Source organism: Orcinus orca, chromosome 5 (assembly GCF_937001465.1).
Source record: "Orcinus orca chromosome 5, mOrcOrc1.1, whole genome shotgun sequence".
Lineage (NCBI taxonomy): Eukaryota > Metazoa > Chordata > Mammalia > Artiodactyla > Delphinidae > Orcinus > Orcinus orca.
The window spans coordinates 142,714,419-142,734,442 of record NC_064563.1 but is presented as its reverse complement, the minus strand read 5'-3'; the positions used below and the strand labels follow the sequence as shown (position 1 = coordinate 142,734,442).

Below are 20,024 nucleotides of genomic sequence, written 5' to 3'. Positions count from 1 at the left end.
AATCCTCACTTATTTTGCAGAGTAGAAAGGTGGTCCAAGAATGAGTTTGAGAAGAGGTGTCCTAGGGACCACCAGCCTCATCTATGATAAGTCATCTCGGCAACATCAGAACTCCAGGGGAGTCAAGGTCTCAGTTACAAAAGTCCTTGAACTTCAAACTCCAATGCTCTTATTAGAAACATCCTAAAATCTCTTGTTATCTCGGCCAACCCCCTGGCAAAGACTAGACCCCTGTATTTTTCTATTTTAATCTCTTCTTGAAAATTTTTCGCTTTAAGGAACACTTTGGGGGAATTCCTTCAGGAAGTGCTCACAGTTGGTTCCAGCTTGGTCCCAATTTACTAGGGGATGGGTGTGTGAAATCAGTTAAAGGGAGATGTAATTCTGAGGGACTGAGCAGGTGTGTGTCCGGCGGTTCTGAGCCCAGCATCCTGACTCCACCGCCTCCACGCCGGGGGGTCGGTGGGGATGAAGAATGAGGACCCTTACAAGGAGGAGTTTATATAAACAAAATACTTTATTATTTGAGAAAGAAAAGGCCGAATTACAAAACTTTTATACTCAAGTCCTGTTCATTACCACGCCAAAGGTTTACCATGGATTTGATTTTCCATAACAATTGGGTTAAGCCACATAAAACTGCCAACTTCGTAGATGAAACACACACACATTGGCAATTTCACGTGGTCAAACCCCATATAAAATAAGCCAATAGCTAAGATTTCTTTTTGGCAGCAAGATGTTCCCAGTCCCATGTCTGTTGATGTTATAAACAGATGTCTGAGAGATAAACACCTTGTGCGTAGTGATACTGGAATACAGTCTTGTGTGGGTTCTGAGACTGTGTGGTGCCCCTTCCAGCTCTGCTCTGCCCCGCTCGCCCTACCACCCAAGCCCCTGGTCTCATCGCACGGATGATTCTTCTTTAGAGATGTCACCGATGGTCCTAGTACCTCCTCATGCTGCTAGTGAGGGCTGTCCAACCTTGAAACCGACTTGACTTGATCATTTACAAAAGGCAGGAGGCACAGGCTGAACCAGGGATTCCTTTGAAACAACTACTAAAGTCTCCATCACGATCAAGATGTTTTCTTCACAGGAACAACCCCAATCCCTTCTCTTTCCCATCTTGTTGGTCCTCTCTTTGCCTCTGGGCATTCTGCGTCCAAGAAAATAAAACTGTGGACACTAAGCAGAAAGGAGCAGCTTGGTATCCAGAAAGCCTGAGACTCGACAGGTAAAGAAGATGGGGAAAATCAGGCTTTACTCACGTTCAAGAGGTTTAATAAAGCTTCCCCTCCCCCTGCACCTTCAGCTCTGTACGTCAACTGTACGTGGAGCTGAGGTAAAAATAAAACTTTCTTTACAAATTACATTTTTTTCCAGTGAATTACTTTTGCAGTAAAAATAGCTGCTACATAAATCCCTCCTGATCTCTGAAAAGGAGTCGCATATTTCCAAAAATAGTATTCTTATTTTAATCAAACAGCATAATTTGGGGCACGGGAAGGAAATGGCTGGTCAAGGGGAGGTTCGTTGTTGGGGGAAAAACAGTTGAACTCAAAAATAAGTTTTGTATATAAACTGATTTAAAGGCATGCATAGAAATGGAAAACATATGCCATTTATCAAGAAAAATACTGCTTTATAGCTTTTACATTACAATTAAAGGAGAAGCAGAGAGGCCAGATGGGCCCCCAGATAATAACATTAAGTTTCTTATAAAAATCCCCAAATGTACAAAGTCCTTGCCATAGATAACCCAGACAAAACAAAACAAAAAAAAAACAGGAATTAACCCTCTTAGACCTCATTCCTGTAGGTATATTAAATGTAAATAATACACACTTTACAACTTCTCTTAGTCTGTCCTGGCAGATTAAATGTTTGCAAAATGCCACCTGTGCTCTTGACAACTGGAATACATTGCAAAATGCCGTCTGCATTCTCATTTCACATATAGTTATATAATTATTTTAAATTACAATATACAATTTCTGTTAAATAGGTCTGTTAGGGGATTTTGATAACAATTATAAGATTACAGTCATATATACAAACTAACTTCTGAAATGGCATGATTGTTTCCTTGCACTCTCTTCCCCCTCTGAACCAGAGACCTCTTTGGCATTGGCGTTTCCCGGTTGCAAAAGGCAAAAGAAAATCCAAAAGTGTGTGTCCACAAGATGCTCGCTCCTTTGAGAAGACCCAACAGCCCGAACGATCCTGTCACGACACAGCCCTCCCAGAGCCAGGACGGCTGCCTGGTGCTTCTTCTGGGCCATTCTAATGTAACAGCATCTTAAGTTGCGTGTTCCTGGCAGCAGGAGTTAGAAGCGAGAAACTGTGCTGCTTTCGGCAGAGAACCGCGGTACCAGATGAAATAAGGCCGCTGCTTCTTGGAGACGTTCCCAGATGCGTTGATCCTGCCTCTCAGGGTCCTTGGATGCGTCCCCATGGCCCCAGTTCCGGCCCCGGGCGGCTTCAGTCCTCCGTGTCCAGCTGGACGCCCAGGATGGCGTGCAGCTCCTCGGGCGTGAAGCCCAGCAAGTTCTGGAGGTCGCACACGAAGCGGTACACGTAGCGCTTCCCCGACGTCTTGTGGATGATGTTCTTGTCGTAATAATAGCGTAAACCCCGGCTCAGCTTCTCGTAGTTCATCTTGGGCTTGTTTTTCCGCTTTCCCCACCGGCGGGCCACCTGTGGGACGGATGGAAAAGAGTTCCATTCAGTTTGGCAATTAAGAAAAAGTGCATCACTTTCCCAACAATGATTCGGATGCATGCTCACTTGACCACTACGTAAGGACCACAGAGGTGTCATCTGCTTCTGTGCACATGCCAGGGCTCTGCATCCCCCCGGCTGTTTCTCGGGGGATGGAGGGAGGCGCTGATGCGAGAGCGAGGTGACCCCACCCAAAGTTCCGTCTGCGGAGGCCTCTCACTCAGCAAAACCCCCAGGAGCCAAGGGTTCAGAATCAGGGAGGTCCTGAGACGAGGGAAATGCTGTGTCCCACCCACCTCCTGGGTTTGAATTCTGACCCCCATGTCCACAGCTGCTGAGGGGAATCAGGACCTCAGGACATTCTGCATCCCTCAGTGCTTCTGCTGCCCTAGGATACTGGGGAGGTGACAGAACGCACTCTACTGGTACCAGAGACCACGGGCTCCCCCCTTACACTGTCCTCGAGGGGCTGGTATCGGACCTGCCCTCGGCTTTCTCCTCCAGATGGGGCTGGAGCAGCTCTGCCAACCTCATCCGAGGAGCGGGCTCAGTCCCTCCAAGGGAAAAGGCAAATTTCCTAAAACATCTTCAGATGATCAGGCGAGAGCCTCAGTTGACAACTTTCACCTTTTAACTAGATGACAGAGCAGGGTGGTGAAGCCTGCCTGGGGCTGTGTGCGTAAACAGGGGACACTATAAACTGTTCATCGGCGAAACAAGACTCCACATTTCCCGACAGTCAGGCACGCCTCCTGTGGAAGTGCTCTCGTCTGTATACTGGTGACCCCTTTCCTGCACCCAGAGAATTGGATTTGTGAACCCCATGGGATGGAATCAGGTTTGAGAGCCTGGAGAGCAAGTTCCCAGGTTCTGGACGTACCTCATCGGGGTCAGCAAGCTTAAACTCCCATCCGTCCCCCGTCCAGCTGATGAAAGACTGACAGGATTTGTCGGACAGCAATTCTAGAAGAAACTGCCACAACTGGATAGGTCCGCTTCCTGAGGGGAAAGGGGGTGGGTTATGTTTTTCTAGGTTTAAAATACAGCATGGCTTTAATCATTCTACTGAACCAAGGAATGTGAGACCTGGCTCTGGACTGAGTGCCAAGGTGAAGGCGTGACTCTGGGTGCTGGTGACAATCCTGGAGGGCTTCCTCCACGCCCCCTGCTCCTGAAAAAGAGGCCGCTGGGCCCCTGATTGCTGGGTTTGGTCTTTTTGGAAAAAAAGAAAAAAAAAATTCTGGGCCACCAACTCTTGGCATCAAAATTTCTCACCCTAGGGCTTCCCTGGTGGCGCAGTGAGAGTCTGCCTGCCGATGCAGGGGACACGGGTTCGTGCTCCGGTCCGGGAAGATCCCACATGCCGCGGAGCGGCTGGGCCCGTGAGCCATGGCCGCTAAGCCTGCGCGTCCGGAGCCTGTGCTCCGCAACAGGAGAGGCCACAGCAGTGAGAGGCCCACGTACGGCAAAAAAAAAAAAAAAAAAAAAATTCTTCACCCTATTTAATTGTTCCTTATGTAATAACTTTCAAGGTTTATTTCTAGAAACACCCAGTGGGACAGGGATGCAGGCGGTGGAAGGAGCCTTTCAACACAGGATGAGGCGTGTCATTCTCCGAATCCCATGCGTAGCTTTCTTGCCAGATGACAATCGGCAAATTGCTTAACCGAAGACTTGCTTTACTCAGTGGTCACTGGGGCATCTGGGGTTGTAGCCATGGCCTCACCGCCTCTATTTGACGAGGTATATGCTCTGCAAAGTGCTCTTCATATACCTTTTCTCGATTAATACTTAGAACTGCCGCCACCTTGTGAAGTATCACCGTATCAATATTTTAAAGATGAAGGATAAGATGGGCTCAGCAGCTGGGTGCCTTGCCCTGGATCACACGCTTATCCAAGCGCCGTTTGATAAGGCTGTGTGACCTTTGTGACCACAGACAGCTATCTTCCTCTGAGCCCATTTCCCCACCTGTAAAATGGGTTAATACCACCCAGGCTAGGCTGTCCTAGGGTCTACTGACCATATGCCTACCACACTGACCTGGCAGGCAATGAACGGTAACTAATATTAAAATGAAAACCACCAACACCATGTCTGTTTACTTTCTTATCAGGCCCTGATGCCCATGTATGAAAATTACAGCAGTTTCCACACTCTCTGAGTATTTTAACACTTTTTCACGGCTATTCGTTTTATGTGACGGAAAAAAAATGGGTGTCTACGTATTCTTATTTTAACCTATTGGATTTTTTTAAAGCAGGTATTTTTTTTAAATCCCCAATGGCCCCATATGTTCAAAATATGAAGAAAAAAAAAAGCACATTTAAGGACACATGAAGCAACGAAAAAAATTTTCTGATATTTTCGCTAAAGTACTGGAAATATCTGGTTCTAAAAACAGCTTTAATATTTGTCCCCGGCCTAGAATAGCTCTTACCCAAACCTTCAAAATAAGATGGATTTGAGAAGCAAGCAGAGGTAAACAGTCCCCGGGTTATTGGAGGCTGGCTCTGCTGCCCCTCCCCCAGCCAGTTTACATTCTCTGAAATTCCTGGCGTGGCTGAGTCAGGGCTTAAGCCTCCACAGGCCCGAGTCCCCTGCTGCTGCTCTTCTAGGCACTGGCCGGGCACATCCCAGGTGAGGGAGCAGCAAATTTGGCCTTTTCTGAATTCAGGGAGACAGCTCGCTTGGGTTCAGGATTACACCCCACGCATAAGACGTGGGGTGTCAACGCAATGTGGTCCAGCGAGAAACGCCCTTGATAAACAGGGCGGGTGCAGGGCTGGGCGGGTGCAGGGGAGGGGACGGGGACCCGGGGTGGCGCCCACCTGTGAAGCCGGCCAGCACGGCCGCAGGTATAACTGGTTTGCCTTGCTCCACCGGGTCGCTCCTCTCCTGGATGTAGTCCTTGAAGGACATGGTCGGCTTGCTGAGGCCCAGGGACTGGCTGCAGTCGTCCTCGAAGCTCTCGAAGGACGGTACCCGCTGCACGTCCAGCAGGGACGACTGGCTGTTCCAGGACTGCAGCAGCGACTCCGAGCTCTCGAAGCTGTCGGCGCCTGTCTCGGCGGAGTCGTGGTCTCCGGGCTTCCCTGGCAGAGACAACAACGGACTCTGACCCTCCAGGACAACAGCACGTCTGGTGCTACCACCCACGGAGGCAGCATCATCGCCATTGCCCCCTTTAAGTGTTCGCCCTGCTGGTTCAGAATCACCCAGACTTTTCACGATGCCCTGAAACAGAGCTGCTTATTCCTTATGAAACATATGCTACACAATCGCATCTTCCATCAACGGCAGGATGCAGCTCCGAGCAGAGGGCTGCACAGCAAGGAAAAGGGCAGCAACGTGGACGGACCTCAGGCACACACAATGCGAGCAAAAGACAAACACAGGAGAAAACACAACCCGCGTCAAGTTCAAGAACTGGCAAAACTATGGTGATAAAAGTCAGGACAATGATAGGGTGGGGATGCTATTAACTGGGAGGGGGCGTGAGGGAGCCTTGTGGGGTGCTGGCACCCTCTCCATGTCAATCTGGGTGGCTGTCACACAGGGGTGAATATGGAAAAATCCAACCTGAGCTTCACGCACAGTACATAGGCATCCCCGTACAAAGAGATCTGTCACCTTCCTACACTGCCTCCCGCAATAGCCCACTGCGTGGACGACTCTGGCCACAGGAGCAAGGACTGTGTCATTCACCCGGCACCCCCAGTGCCTGGGACCTGAGATACGTTAGGAGTAAGCTCGCCGAGCACCACTGTTGGGACCGTGACCCGACGGACCACTCCTTGACCTCCTTCACTGGCTGAACTCCGGATGTCTGAGCTCATGTCACCGTGGCTGCGGGATCGAACCAACAACCCTGCTGAGAAGGGCACTTGGAAGCCTGGATCTTACCAGAACTGCTGGAGAGCAGATTCAAGGTGGCGGCCGGGAAGTCCTGGCTGATGGAGCAGTAGTTGACGCTGACGGTGCTGAGTCGGGCCTTGGGAAACATCTGGAAGTCCTGCTCGGGACCGAGCGTGCTGGGCGCTGAGGATGCTGGACACAGGCCATCCAGGAGGCCGCCTTTGGGGTAGTTCTGCGTCTGCATTCCATACAGCGCTTGCTCCACGCCAAAACCTGCAACAGGACCACAGATGGCACAGCCGTCAGGTGACATCAACGTGATGACCAGAGACCCTCCACACCTCAAAACGGAGCGCGAGCAGGTCTGTCCGCTCCAGCCCTCCCTCCCCAAAACCCCAGTGGACTTGTGAGCTTGGGTGGGCAACTTTTCTACTGTGTCCTCCCCTTCTCTAAATGTTCGTCTTCTCAGTCAATGAGCCCTTTTCCAAAATGCCTGCAGCCCCTGGACCCCGGATGCAATGCCTCATGTGAGTATTTCTACATCTCTTGTTTTTCAAGTGCTTCCATGTGAGCCTTGGGACAACAGGGTCACTGGATCTTTCAGCTTCTGAGGAAACTAAGGCTCAGACAGATGAAGTGATTTGCCGTCCAGCCAGTAACCCATAAGGGAGTATCTCCAGTTGCCCTGCCCACTCTGGCTGGAGGACCACCAAAACCTACACTCGCCAGTGTCAACCACCGCGGGGGTGGTGGTGGGGACAGAATTCCATGACACCTATTTAAACCCCAAAGTTCAGAGCAAATTTAGTATTGCTGTCCACACACTTCCTGGGCCTGCCACCTTTGTATGTTACACTAATCTGACCACAGCAGTTGGCTCACTCCATTCTGCCCCTTGAGTTATAAATTGCCAATTTGTAGCCCTGGCCAAAGCAAAGATAACGTAAGTCACTGATGTGACGTTAAATTTTCTAGTAGCCACACTGAAAAACTAAAAAGACACTGGCGAAATGAATTTGAATATTTTACTTGACCTAAGAGAGCCATTATCATTTCAATACGTAATCAGAATTTTAAAAATTATTAAGGAGATATTGACGTTCTCTGTTCAATACTAAGACTTTCGGATCGGGCGGGTGTGCGTTATATTCTCAGTACACATCTGTGTGGACTGGCCGCGCTTCTGGATTTGTGAATGTGTGTGATCGCCGTATGGGACAGTGCGGGTTCTGCCTTCGAACCTTCCATGAATCTAACAGGAAGACTCAGAAGCTCTTAAGGGCAGAATTAATTGCACTGACCTAACGAATTGCTATTAATCCAATGAGGAACTGAGTTGAGGTGTGAAATTTCTTCATACTGATCTTCTGTCTTTTCTTGGTTTTCTGAAAAATAGAGGAGACATAAGATTATAAATTGAGAGGTTTAAACTACAGAAGAACAAAAGTTCCTTTCTGAATTACTGTTCTATGGTTATTTCAGCATAACAAAATGCATTTTAGCACTTCCCACTTAATCTGACGGTGTTCCATGTCATCATGTCGTTTCAAAGCACTAGAGACAGAAATGTATTTTTCTAATAACTAGAATAAGTCTTCTAAACTCCTCAGTGCTGTTATTGGCGAAGCTGAATTTTCTAGTATACGAGAGAGATCTAGATGGTGTACTGTATTCATCTATGTAGTCGACAAAGGGTTAAAAATGCTTACAAAGTACCCCCCTGTACCAGGGGCTGGAATACAGCAGATTAGTAACATGGACACAGTTCCTGCCCTGGTGAAGCTTCTGACCCATCGCCTCAAACCCTGAGGTGTGTCCAGGGGTGGTGAGCGCTGTTACAGAAAGAGAGGTCAAAGCAGTGCTATGGGCATCCGAACAGGGACACACACGCCCAGGAACTTAAAGGGAAAAGGTTAGCATTCCCTGTACGTGCTTACGTCCTACAAACACACAACCACATGCACGCCCACCACAAATCCAGACCCACACAGACTCACACAGCGAGAAATGGCAAAACAGGTCTAACTTGCCAGCAAATAGATTCACCAGAAACTTGTCAGACCAGACGTGTCCAAGTTCAGGGAAAAGTTGAGGGTCTTTAAGTTTCCCTGGCCCTCAGAAGCCATAACTAAGAAGAGCTGGCAGGCGACCCCGAGAGCTTTTTAAGATTCTGAGTCTGTGACAGACGTTGAAACTCAGAGTTTAAAATCAATTAAATGAGGAATACTTCCCTAAACTCTTCTCACGGGCTTGTTTTCTTACATTTTTAACTTGAAGGATTCCCTCACTATACCGTTTCTCCTTTGTAACTCAATATATTTTTAACATTGGTCTCAATGCTCTTTTTAGGTCGAACTCAAGACTTTCTATATAAGAGCTCTTTTTACTCAAAGGCCAGGTCCCGTATAATATGTCAGTGTGTAAATATGTATCAATTACTTCTACATTGGTTTATAAACATAAAACAAAAAAATTCTCTGTTGGATTCCATCTGGTCTTAGGAAATGTTACTATAAAATTCCCAGTTTATCTGAACAAAGGCTCACTTTCGCTGAGGCTGACTTATTTCCTAAGGCTCTGTGAGGTGAGCTCCGAACACGGGCCTTCTTGCTGTCTCCTCACCTGAGCCACACGTATGCCTCCAACTCCAACTCATGACGTCTGGCGACACTGAACACCTTGGTGACTAGGGCTCCTGGCTTGTGGCCAATGCTCCCCACACACGTACTTAAGTGGAGCCAAAATCCATAAATCACCGTCACGTAGCTGACTCACGCCAATGGCATTTTCAGACAATCTGTCCTACATCACTGAAATGCCAACCGTAGATGACCACCCCCATCACTCTTCCCTGCTATGCTCACCCCGCCTGGGGAGCCCAGGCGTTCACTGGTACCTTTGATCATCTGCTCCAGGTGTTCCCAGAGAATGTCACCCACAAAGTCAGGCGCCAGCTCCAGAAAGCGCTCCTTGCCAAGGTTACACAACACCTGGCCAGTCATGCCGAACCTCTGGAGGTTGACGTCCACCAGACTGAACTCGTTCGTGGCCCAGAGAAGCCACTGGCACACCTGTTGCTCAGTCCACAGCCAGGGATCTACCGGGGAGGGAAGAAAAGGACGCAGTAAGGCCAGAAGCACTCCTGATTTACCCGCAGAGCCCAGACGGGCACCAGAGTCCAAGGAAATGAACGAGACACCCAGGAAGATGTTGAGGCACTAAAAGCAGTGCTGGATGAAGTGTTCAGTTGGTTGGATTTTGAAATAAAAACTGGCTCAGCTTAATGACAGCTCTGTCCCTCTTTTCAATACGCCCTAAACAAATCCTTGAAATTAAGTCATCTCAAGCTATGGCAGCCTGAAGGCTCTGTCTAGTACAGCGCAGGCGCAGAAAGCTCCAGGAAGGAGCGCTTACTCTTCGGGATGCCAAGGCGGCGCTGCTCCTTTTTGAAGCCACTGAAGGTAGCTTTTAAGGCTTGACTCATCACAGCCTTGCTGCATGGGGTCAACAGAGGCAACTCACAGTTGGTCGAGTCTGGAAAAGAAACCCCACGGGGATGTTAGGAGTTCAAGCTGGCAGCAACACAGGGAGAATTGGGGGTGGGGGGGAGTCTTAGCTTCTAGGGAAGAACAATTCTGATCTCAAATCTTCCACATCATTCCTTAGATGAGTGTAAATATTAACAAAAACTGTGTTTTTGACTGCAATGGAGAAAATATCATACATCTCATAACTACACTTATTTTAAAAAAACTAAAATAAAACAAGTTTGATTTTTTGCCAAACTTCATAGAGCAGTGACGCCTAGATAACGGTTCTATTTAAGACTATTCTTAATTTTCGACAATGAAAGAAGTTGCAAGGTTTTTGGCCAAAAGCCTTAAGGGGTTGTAAATGGCTAATTTGGAAGCGACTTCCATTTAACTAAGCGGCAGCAAAGGAACATCAGATATAACAGGAACACACAGCACTTAGCACCCGTGACGTCAATTTTTATTGAAACACAGCCTTCTCTGGATTCCCTCGGCAATTTCAAGAATGATAAATGACCGTCACATGATGGCACGCTTACGCAAGTGTGTGTGTTTTAATTAATTTTCTGGGCTGTATTTTCTAGCACCTACTTCATATGACAAAGTAATTTCTGGAACGTTTCCAACTAATAACTCTATCACAGTAATCTCAGAGGCATTACTTGACGTGCTATTCCCTTAAAAAGAGTAAACAACGGGCTTCCCTGGTGGCGCAGTGGTTGAGAGTCCGCCTGCCGATGCAGGGGACACGGGATCATGCCCCAGTCCGGGATGATCCCACATGCCGCGGAGCGGCTGGGCCCGTGAGCCATGGCCCCGCTCAGCCTGCGCGTCCGGAGCCTGTGCTCCGCAACGGGAGAGGCCACAACAGTGAGAGGCCCGCGTACCGCAAAAACAAACAAACAAAAAGAGTAAACAAGGACGTTAAGAACTACGGAAGCAAACGCAGATGGGTAAAGATGAGCAGGAATAATTTGTTGCCCCAAAACTCGGGGTAGGGGAGGAAGATCCAGCTAAGGACCTGGATGAAAAGTTGGGGTGCATTTTAATGTCTACTGGTCTGCTTTGCAGAGGGGACTGGGAGATGGGGCCGGGGCTAGCTGCAGTGTTGAAATATCCTAAGGAGAAGCTGGGGAGGGGGGGAACCCCTGTGGTTTGCTCCCAGCAGGGCACCCACCCTCCCTGGGGTGTGTCTGGCAAGTGAGGACTTCAAGAGTCACCAAGCGCATAAAAAAGGAAAACTGTCTTCTCTCAGATCTGAGTCTCTACCGGACTTTTCATACAAAGATTCAAGATACCAACATTCGCCACTTACGAATTATAATGTAGGAACTGAACTACTTAGGGACATCACGCTCGATTTGTCAAGTCTGAGTAACAAATTACCATGAGCAATTGAATCCAAGCCTGTCGGCACTTCCTGGAGTGTTTGCTCTTCATTGAGGGAGGGGAAAGCAGCGAGCAGGGAGCCATCAAAGGTGTCAAAGGCAGGCTGGCGCTGCAAAAGCAGAGGGAAAGAAAACTGAAACGTGACATTTCAACTTACTTAATGACCTATTTTCAAGGTGGTCCACGGGCAGCCTCACTGATACCCCCTGATTAAGCTGTCAGTCATAAAGCCACGCGTGGAATCAACCAGTCTGAGCGGACTTCTGACAGGGTCCAAGTGACCAGAACGATGCTGCTTTACTCTGGATCACTTACAGGCCTACCTTGGAGATATTGCAGGTGTGGTTGCAGACCATCAAAATAAAGTGACTATTGCGGTAAAGCGAGTCACACAAATTTTTTGGTTTCCCGATACACATAGAAGTCACATTTACATTATTAATTGTGCAATAGCATTCTGTCTAAAAACTATGCATACCTTAATTAAAAACTACTTTATTGCTAAAAAATGCTAACCGTCATCTAAGCCTTCAGAGAGCTGTAATCATTTCACTGGTGGAGGGTTTGAAATATTTCGAGGATTACCAAAATGGGACACAGAGACATGAAGAGAGCAAATGCTGTTGGAAGAATGGTGCCGATAAACTCAGGATGCAGGGTTGGCACAAACCTTCAATTTGTAAAAAGCGCAGTAAAGCGAAGTACAGCACAACAAGGTCTGCCTGTCATCAACCGCAGAGCCAGAATGACTGGGAGCTTATTTTTAACGGCCTAACCAATTTAAATGAATAAATTAAGTGAACAAACCTAAAACCAAGAGAATCTTAGAACAGTGCCCGGAGGGACTCAGAGACCACTGCGATCCAAACACCTGGGCGGGCTTCCCTGTGGCACAGTGGTTGAGAGTCCGCCTGCCGATGCAGGGGACACGGGTTCGGGCCCCGGTCCGGGAAGATCCCACATGCCGCGGAGCGGCTGGGCCCGTGAGCCATGGCCGCTGAGCCTGCGTGTCCGGAGCGCAACGGGAGAGGCCACGACAGTGAGAGGCCCGCGTACCGCAAAAAACAAACAAACAAAAAGAAAAACAAACACCTGGGCCTTCTAAGCTACTTGGGAGAGATGCTTAGGCTGTGTGTATAAGAAAAACGACTTGGTTCACTGCAGTTAAAATGAAAGGCGAGTGATTAAATGAAAATGAAAAATGAAACAACAAAATACATTACTTTTTCTGTTGAAGCATTTATTCTGAAATGCTTACCATGAAACACTGCAACTGAAACTACATGTCTTTCCTTATCTATTCCAACGGTTCAGAAAATAACAATACATATGAGAACATTCCTTAAGACTAAATTTTGTAAAAGTTTAGTGCATTGAAAAGGACACCCCTCCCCCATCATCTATTAAGGGGAAAGATTTCTAAAGGAAATCGGTTTAAAGTTAAACTATCTATAATTTAGGGGAAAGAGGGGGAGAAATACACAGAGAAAGATACGCCTGGAACTGTGAGGATTTCTAATAATCTCATCTAACATTTACAAATGGAATAGCCTTTAATGTAAGACTCATTGGGACTTCCCTGGTGGTCCAGTGGTTAAGACTGCACTTCCACTGCAGGGGGCATGGGTTCGATCCCTAGTTGAGAACTAAGACCCCTCATGCTGCATGGTGCGGTCAAAAAAAGGAAAAATGACTCATTTATGAGTGACACATGTAACAGATAAAGGCTTGATTCATCATTGCCTAACCTGAAGAAAAACGTGAAGGTTATATGTTTCCAACATAAGCTGGAAATCCCATGCCATGTGCAATGCAATGACCCATCTGTTGAGTCATCAATTAAAAAATGTGTAAGACATTTACAAATCAAACAGTTTGTGTGTTTTCTTTTTAGAAATGCAGAACAATGAATGACACATTACATAAGAAGTAGGAGCTCAACCCAGTGATGTCCCAATGACGTTGCAGTCCAGCTCCCCAAAACCCAAAGCAAAGATGTCCAATTGCCCAAAGCCCAAGGGGGAAAGACCAATCCTGAGAGTGTGAAATCCTCATCTCAGCTTATGAACTACCTTAGAGCAGCGCCAATTTTGGTGACATAGCCAATAGATTTTTAAAATTCCCACTAGCATTGCCCAGTGACTAAGAAATGCCTGCCCTTTCCTGACTGGACTCCTGACTGTTCTTTTTTTTAAAACCAGGAAGCCAAAAGACAAGCAAATTCCTGCTGCGTATTTCAACACATCAAATTTCAGCAATGACAGTTTCTTCTCCAAGCCCAGAGATCGCACAGGCATTGTCAAACTCTTCTAGTTTATAGGAGAAGTCTTCTCTCTAGAGGGGTCGTTTCAAACTTAATACCGTAATTTCTTGGATGGTTTCTGCCATGCCAACACTGAAAACGTCTGACCAAAATGAACAGAAAAAAGAAAACCTCGCTAACTTGACGTCTGATAAGTTTCATGACACTCTAGAAAGGTCTGTGCCAATTTTTGCCTCTTGGGGTTCTATCAGACAGATAACCTCACGCTGATCCACTGAGAAAAATGTAACATGCCAGAGACACATCATCATACAAAACACCAAGCTAGGAGGAGGCTAATTTAAAATCGCTGTTTCTGAGACATGTTTACTACTCAGCACTAAAAAAACCCCAATCAAATCTCCCTGTCACATTTGTAGAAGGCAAATGGGAAATTATCAGTTTGTGCTGCTAAAGAATGTTCCCCAAAGGGACTGAGACAGAAACTACACAGAATGTTTATTACGCAGCTGAGAAGGCTCTTTCATCTTTAATCTGTTCTTTGGTTTACATAAACAGGCGCAGTTGTGCCTGGAAGGACACAATGGAAGCAGACTGCCTGCATCCTGGTGGGCACTGACCCTTCTGACGGGAGCTGCAGCAGCAGTTGGGCCCGCCTGCCTCTTCTAAGCTCTTTCATTTCAGTTCTTAAACAACTTTTCTGTCACCCAAGAAAACTCCTGGGGGGACAGAACAGATAGCTCCTCCAGCTCTGTTCTCTGGAGAATTCATAGGATTTTTCACCTGGTAGGAGCCTCCGAAAGCAACTACAAAGGCCTCACCATCTACAAATTAAATGGTTTCATATCTTGGAGGACAAGTTGAACAAGCACCAGGACACCCATTTTGCAGACTAGAAAACGGAGGCCCAGAGAGATTAAGCAAACAGTCCAGAGTCACACGGCCAGTTAATTAAAAAGCTAGGGCTAGAACCGGTCTTCTGGGACCCAACCCACTGTTTTTTCTCCTAGAGATTGAGTTTTCCAATTTTTTTTTTTAAGTTTTAATTAATACTTGTTCACTCACCTTGAGTGTCCCTCTGTAACTGCTGGACACAGGGGCCACCTGGTCCATGTTCTTGATTCCAAAATCATTCATCTTAAAAAAAAAAAAAAGAAAAAGGAAAAGAAAGGAAGAAAGTCAAAGAGGCAACAAATCAAGTCCACGTCCACACCTAATTCTGGCTGAGTTGGCCCAAGTTCTCCAGCCCTAACAGGTCATTCAAAACTGAATGCCGGGAATTCTTCTCACAAATGGGATGCTACTTAAGTAATTAAATAATAATGCTGATTCGCTGCTGAATTCTATTTAGATTTGAGGCATACAGATAAAGTTGCCTTCTAGCTGGCTGGGTGAGCTGGGCTGGGGGCCTGGGTCCTTCCAGGACAGGAGTGGGAGGATGCTCAATTCCAAGGTTCACCTCGGGGTGTGGGCTGCCGGGCAGGGGAGGGCTATCTCCCTTATGCAAGGGGGACAGTCAGCTCAACCTGGGAGCTCCAGGGCAAGCGCAGGGATGACGTGCCACCGCAGCTCCCAGATCCAGGAAAGCCTGCCGGGAGACCTGCCTCGGAGGCCCCCTCCCCTCTCCAAGCTGTGAGGAAGCACAGGCCCAGGAAACAGATAAAAGGGAGAACCAGGGCTGCAGCTCAAACCCTCCTGCGTTGTCTAGATCCTCCTGCGTTTAATACACAAGCTCAAAACACGTCTGCTTTGCGTGTTGCTCAGCTGTGCATCTCTTCAAGAGGAAGTAATTCTGATCACAGATCTGCCTTACTTGCTTGGATGGTCTGGGCTTATCCTGGGCCTGCACTGACCAACGTGGCGGCCACCAGCCACGTGGGGCTCCTGAGCGCTTGGCACTGGGCTGGGGCGAACTCCGATGTGCTCAGCGTGCAAAAGACACTCTCAATTTCAAAGATTTCATAGCGAAAAGTAAAGTATCTCAGTACTAACTTTGTATGTACTGCATGTTTATGTAATATTTTGAATGTGCGAGGTTAATTGAAACACATTGAAATTAATTTCACCACATTTACCGTGGCTATTAGAAAACTTAGAGTTGCATGTGTGACGGGCATTTGGACAGTTCCATATGTGACCTGTGATTGCTGTAATCAACTGAAAACTTATTTGGGGCCCTAAAATGTAATTGTTTGGTGGGGTAAGGTAAACATTAATAAGTGAGAAAGGTACTTAGATAATCCTGCCTTAGTGTTAGATTAAAAAAACAGAGCAACTAAAGCTGATTTTCAAATAACCTGGGAATCCCCTACGACAGTAACCCACCCTCCCCGCTTCACGGCCTTGAACTGGGGGTCTAGAAGGAAGCTTCACGGGGTACCTCTAACTGCCTGCCCCGCGGTCTCCACTGAGGGCTCCTACCTGTTACAACCAAGAACCCTGAGTAATTAAAACATTGTGCAATGGATAGACTCACTGGCGGAGGCAAACAGCTTATTTTCCTGTAACTACTTAATTCGAGTTTGTACTTTCTTGTTTTCTCTTTATAGTCAACGTTATGGCTAAACAGACCGCCCAACAACTCAGCATACAGACACACACCCCCTTGGCTAGAAAAGGCACTATGAGAGTAGAGTCCCAGCCACCAGGGAGGCCAGAGGCACTGGACAGGCCTGTAAAAACCCTCAGACTGCGGATAATTATCTTGGGGGCCAGCGGAGGCGCGAAAGCTTTGACAGTAAATCATAGTTGGGGGTGGGGGGTGGGAGCAGGGGTTCAGAGGGGCGGAGTTGTCCTGGATCAAAAGTGACCGCGTTTGCTCAGAATCTCCACTTGGTGGATCCTGTCATCCACCTGCACTCAAGAATCAATACTCACTACTGATGATCGCTGCCCTGGTAGATTCCACCTTGCTAAGGGCGAAGCCTGAGCTGGGGCACCACACCTTCCCACCTCACTCAACTGTCTTGACATCCCCGAGCGGCAGATGTTATACCATCTTACAGCGAGGCAACAGAGACCTCGGGATCTTGCCCAGGGATCACACAGCTACTGCGGGGGCATCTAAGGGGCACAGGGCAGACCAAAGCCCCGGGGAGTATGGCCCTACCTCCTGAGCTCCTCCAGGAGCCAGGATCACGATGAGGCGTGCGCCCTCCTCCCAGCACATCAATAAAGAGCAGCGATGGCACACAGATATCTTTAGCCTAGGCCCCTGCTCGAGACGCTTCATGATGTGAAATGCTCCTTAATGTAGAACTTTATGCCACTGACCCGGATGAACTAAGTCCCGTCACCGGCTGATTACACCAGCAAGCCTCAAACAGGAGACCAAAATGGAAGCACACCTTGGGTGTTGTCAGCTACCCATCGTCTTTGCCTGGTTTGCGGACTTTATTCCACATTCTTCAGCTTCACGGAGACGGACAGAGAATAGAAGTGGAAGGCAATGGAGAAGCCTCGCCTGATTTTTGTGTACAAATACCAGGAGGAAAGGCCGTCTACCACTCCCACATAAAGAGCTGTAATGACTAGCTATGGAATAGAATTCTTCTGTTGTCCGGATTTTAATTTGTTTTGTAGAAACCATGTAGAATCAAAATGCTCTACCGATGGTTTCTGACAAACACATAACTAATCAAAGTTCCCTTATTTTACTCAACACAGCTTGTGAAGGTGGCAGACAGGCCAAGTTTCTCCACCTAAGTCAATTTCACATTTAGATCTTTTTGGTGTTGCCCTATTGATCGATGCTTTTGAACAACAGAAAAAAGGGAAAATGGCAGAAATGGAAGGGCTGAGAATGGTTAAATTTTAAAACAAGCAGAACTTGCCGGACAACAGTACCCTTATGGAAACAAGTGATCGCTTATGTGAGATTAGAGCACAGGTTTCTATTTAGGTAAATTTAAAAAAAAGCAAGAATAAAGAAAAACAAGCCTGAAACGCACTTTTGAAGATTAGTTTGCTTTTTCCTTTGAAAGTTATCAATCTAGAGAGAGGAATGACTAATCCCAGAAATGAGTGTTTGATTATTTCCCTGCAGGACTCAGCTAGCATTTACTGTACTGTGATATCATTCAGAATTTTAATAAATCTTAACTTAGAGACTTATCTCTCTGATTGGTGGTGATGTGGGCAAGCAGACAGTGCACAGCCGCTTCCACTGCACGGAACAAACATAATCTCTTACGGGTAAATTAAAATAAATTACCCCTATCTCCAAAGAGAACTGCTCACTTCTTTACTTTCTAAATCAGCAGTAGCAGGTCAACTACTATTTTCGGATACCCTAACACCGAATACAGACCAATATAAAAGTCTCATGTGCTTAAAAAAAAAAAAAAAGCCATACACGCTCAAACGCTGTTACCCCTTCATCCAAAATGCTCTAAGAACGGGAAAATAAAGTCAGCCTTGTGCACCCGCATCTCCATTTCCGACAGGCTCCCCATGTTCGCCTCGCAGGACCGAGGGGCCCGGACCCAGAGGTCCTGGGGCGCCCGCGGGGGTCCTACTGGAGCCGCAGGACCCTCCAGCCGGCCCCCTCGCCCGCTGCCACGGCCGGGCCCCGGACCTGGCCGCGGAGGTGACCGGGGGATTGGGATCGGCGCGTTTTCGGGAAGCCGCAGCCTCCCAGGTGTTTCAGGCGCCCGGCACCCCAGATCTTCCCGGGCCCGGCGTCCTCCCCGCAAACCCGGGCGCGCCTCTCCAGCGTCCCCCACCCCTTCGCGAAATCAGGTCCGCCGGGCGCCCACTGGCAGGAGCCCCCCTACCACGCCCGCGTTTCCTTTTAAAACAAAAGCAAGTGAAACAAGCGGCGCGCCCCGCCCGCCCCTGCCACCTCGGCGACCCCGGGGCCGCGGCCCAAGTTCGCAGCCTGCTCCGCCCGTCACCGCAGGGCCCACTCCGAGCTCTGCCCGCCGCCCCGAAAGCCACTCGGCCCCAGGAACACGAGCCCCTAGCGGACCGGATCCCAGACGCTCGGCCCCCGAATACTACGGATAGCCGCCACCCAGCCTGGGTCCCGGCTGCGCCCTGGGATCCGGACCTCGGCGCCACCCACGTCCCCCGCCCGGTTCCTGGGTTCCCCGGTAGAGGATCTGACGCCGGAGAACGCTCCCCGCCGGACCCCGGCCGCCCGCCCGGCCCGATCCCGCTCTTACCGCGCCTCTTCGGGCAGGGCCGCCGGCGGTTCGGGGCCCGGGCTCCTCCGTGCGCGCCGGCTGGGGCGCGGGCGCGGCCGCGGGCGCGCGGCGGGGGATGTCTGGGAGGCCGGGATGGGCGGCGGACGGCGGGCGGCAGGCTGCTGGCGGGCGGGCTCCGGGCGCTCGGGTCTGGGGCTACACCGCACTCCGCGCAGCCGCTGGAGGAAGTAACCGGCTAGTCCCCTCCGCCGCGCGCTCTTCAGGAGCGGGGGGAGAAGGGAGGACAAGAGGGAGGGGAGACGGCAGCGAGGAGGGGAGGAGGGGCTGAGGGGGAGGGGAAAGGAGGGAGGGGAGTGGAGGAGAGACTGCAGAGGGCGGGTGGAGGGGAGGGGAGGGGAGGGCAGCGGGGGGGAGGGGGAGGAGAAGAGCAGGGGGCGGAGCCGGACCTTTCAGGCGGGACCTCGCTCGGCGCCTGATGTCACTCGGCTGTTCCTCGCCTGCTGTTCCAGGGCCGCTCTGGGCCGGGGACTCCGAGGCCTGGCGCCCCGTGCTCTGTGTGTCCCGGGAGCTGAGGAGGAGAGTCGTTCTTTGGTTTCTTCCCCGGGTCCGGAGGCTTTAACCCCAAACGTGCCCTGGCAGGACTGGAGTAGTACTGGTGCCACCGAGTGGCCGCAGGGCTTGGGGTCATAAGGGATTCATCCTGGCCCCATTCTTGGACCTCCTCGTGGACTTAGGATTGCTGATCATTTTTATTTCTGATCATTCTGTCATGCTGACGCTGAGACGATAAAGATGTAGAATGGGCCCTTTTATGGGTCACGGAGTCCCCCTGCTCCGAGAAGCCCCATTCCCACAGCCGCCGTGTGAGTGGCGCCCCCTAGAGCTGAGCGGTGCCTTAGTAGTAGCCAGCCTTGACTGAGCTTCCCTGGGCTAATTCCCCAAGGCATTATTGTCCCCACTTTAAATGTGAGGGAGTTGACCCTCAGGGTAAATAACTTGCCAAGTCATAAGACATAGAAATGGGAAATTCAGGGTTGCAACTCCAGTTTATCTGACTTCTAACTAGGATCAAAACCATCACCCACACCTCCTATTTCCATTTGTAGCAGG

At 49.1% G+C, this 20,024-nt stretch overlaps 1 protein-coding gene across 3 annotated transcripts; it reads right to left on the bottom strand.

Moving 5' to 3' along the window:
- Positions 1–498: 498 nt before the first annotated feature.
- ETS2 (ETS proto-oncogene 2, transcription factor) lies at positions 499–19,221 on the bottom strand. 3 transcript variants are annotated; one of them, XM_004264564.3, is made up of 10 exons: positions 18,933–19,219; positions 14,833–14,904; positions 11,502–11,613; positions 9,997–10,116; positions 9,479–9,679; positions 7,884–7,967; positions 6,631–6,855; positions 5,556–5,819; positions 3,605–3,723; positions 499–2,700 (listed from the first exon to the last, which is right to left on the bottom strand). In XM_004264564.3, the coding sequence occupies exons 2-10, from the start codon at positions 14,902–14,904 to the stop codon at positions 2,485–2,487; spliced, it is 1,413 nt and encodes a 470-aa protein (XP_004264612.1). In that variant the 5' UTR covers positions 18,933–19,219; the 3' UTR covers positions 499–2,484. The 3 variants fall into 3 exon arrangements, with proteins under 3 accessions (XP_004264612.1, XP_033274206.1, XP_049565713.1); XM_033418315.2 differs by lacking the exon at positions 9,997–10,116 and having other exon boundaries at positions 18,933–19,221; XM_049709756.1 differs by lacking the exons at positions 14,833–14,904; positions 18,933–19,219 and having other exon boundaries at positions 9,997–10,955.
- Between the last annotated feature and the right edge of the window lie 803 nt (positions 19,222–20,024).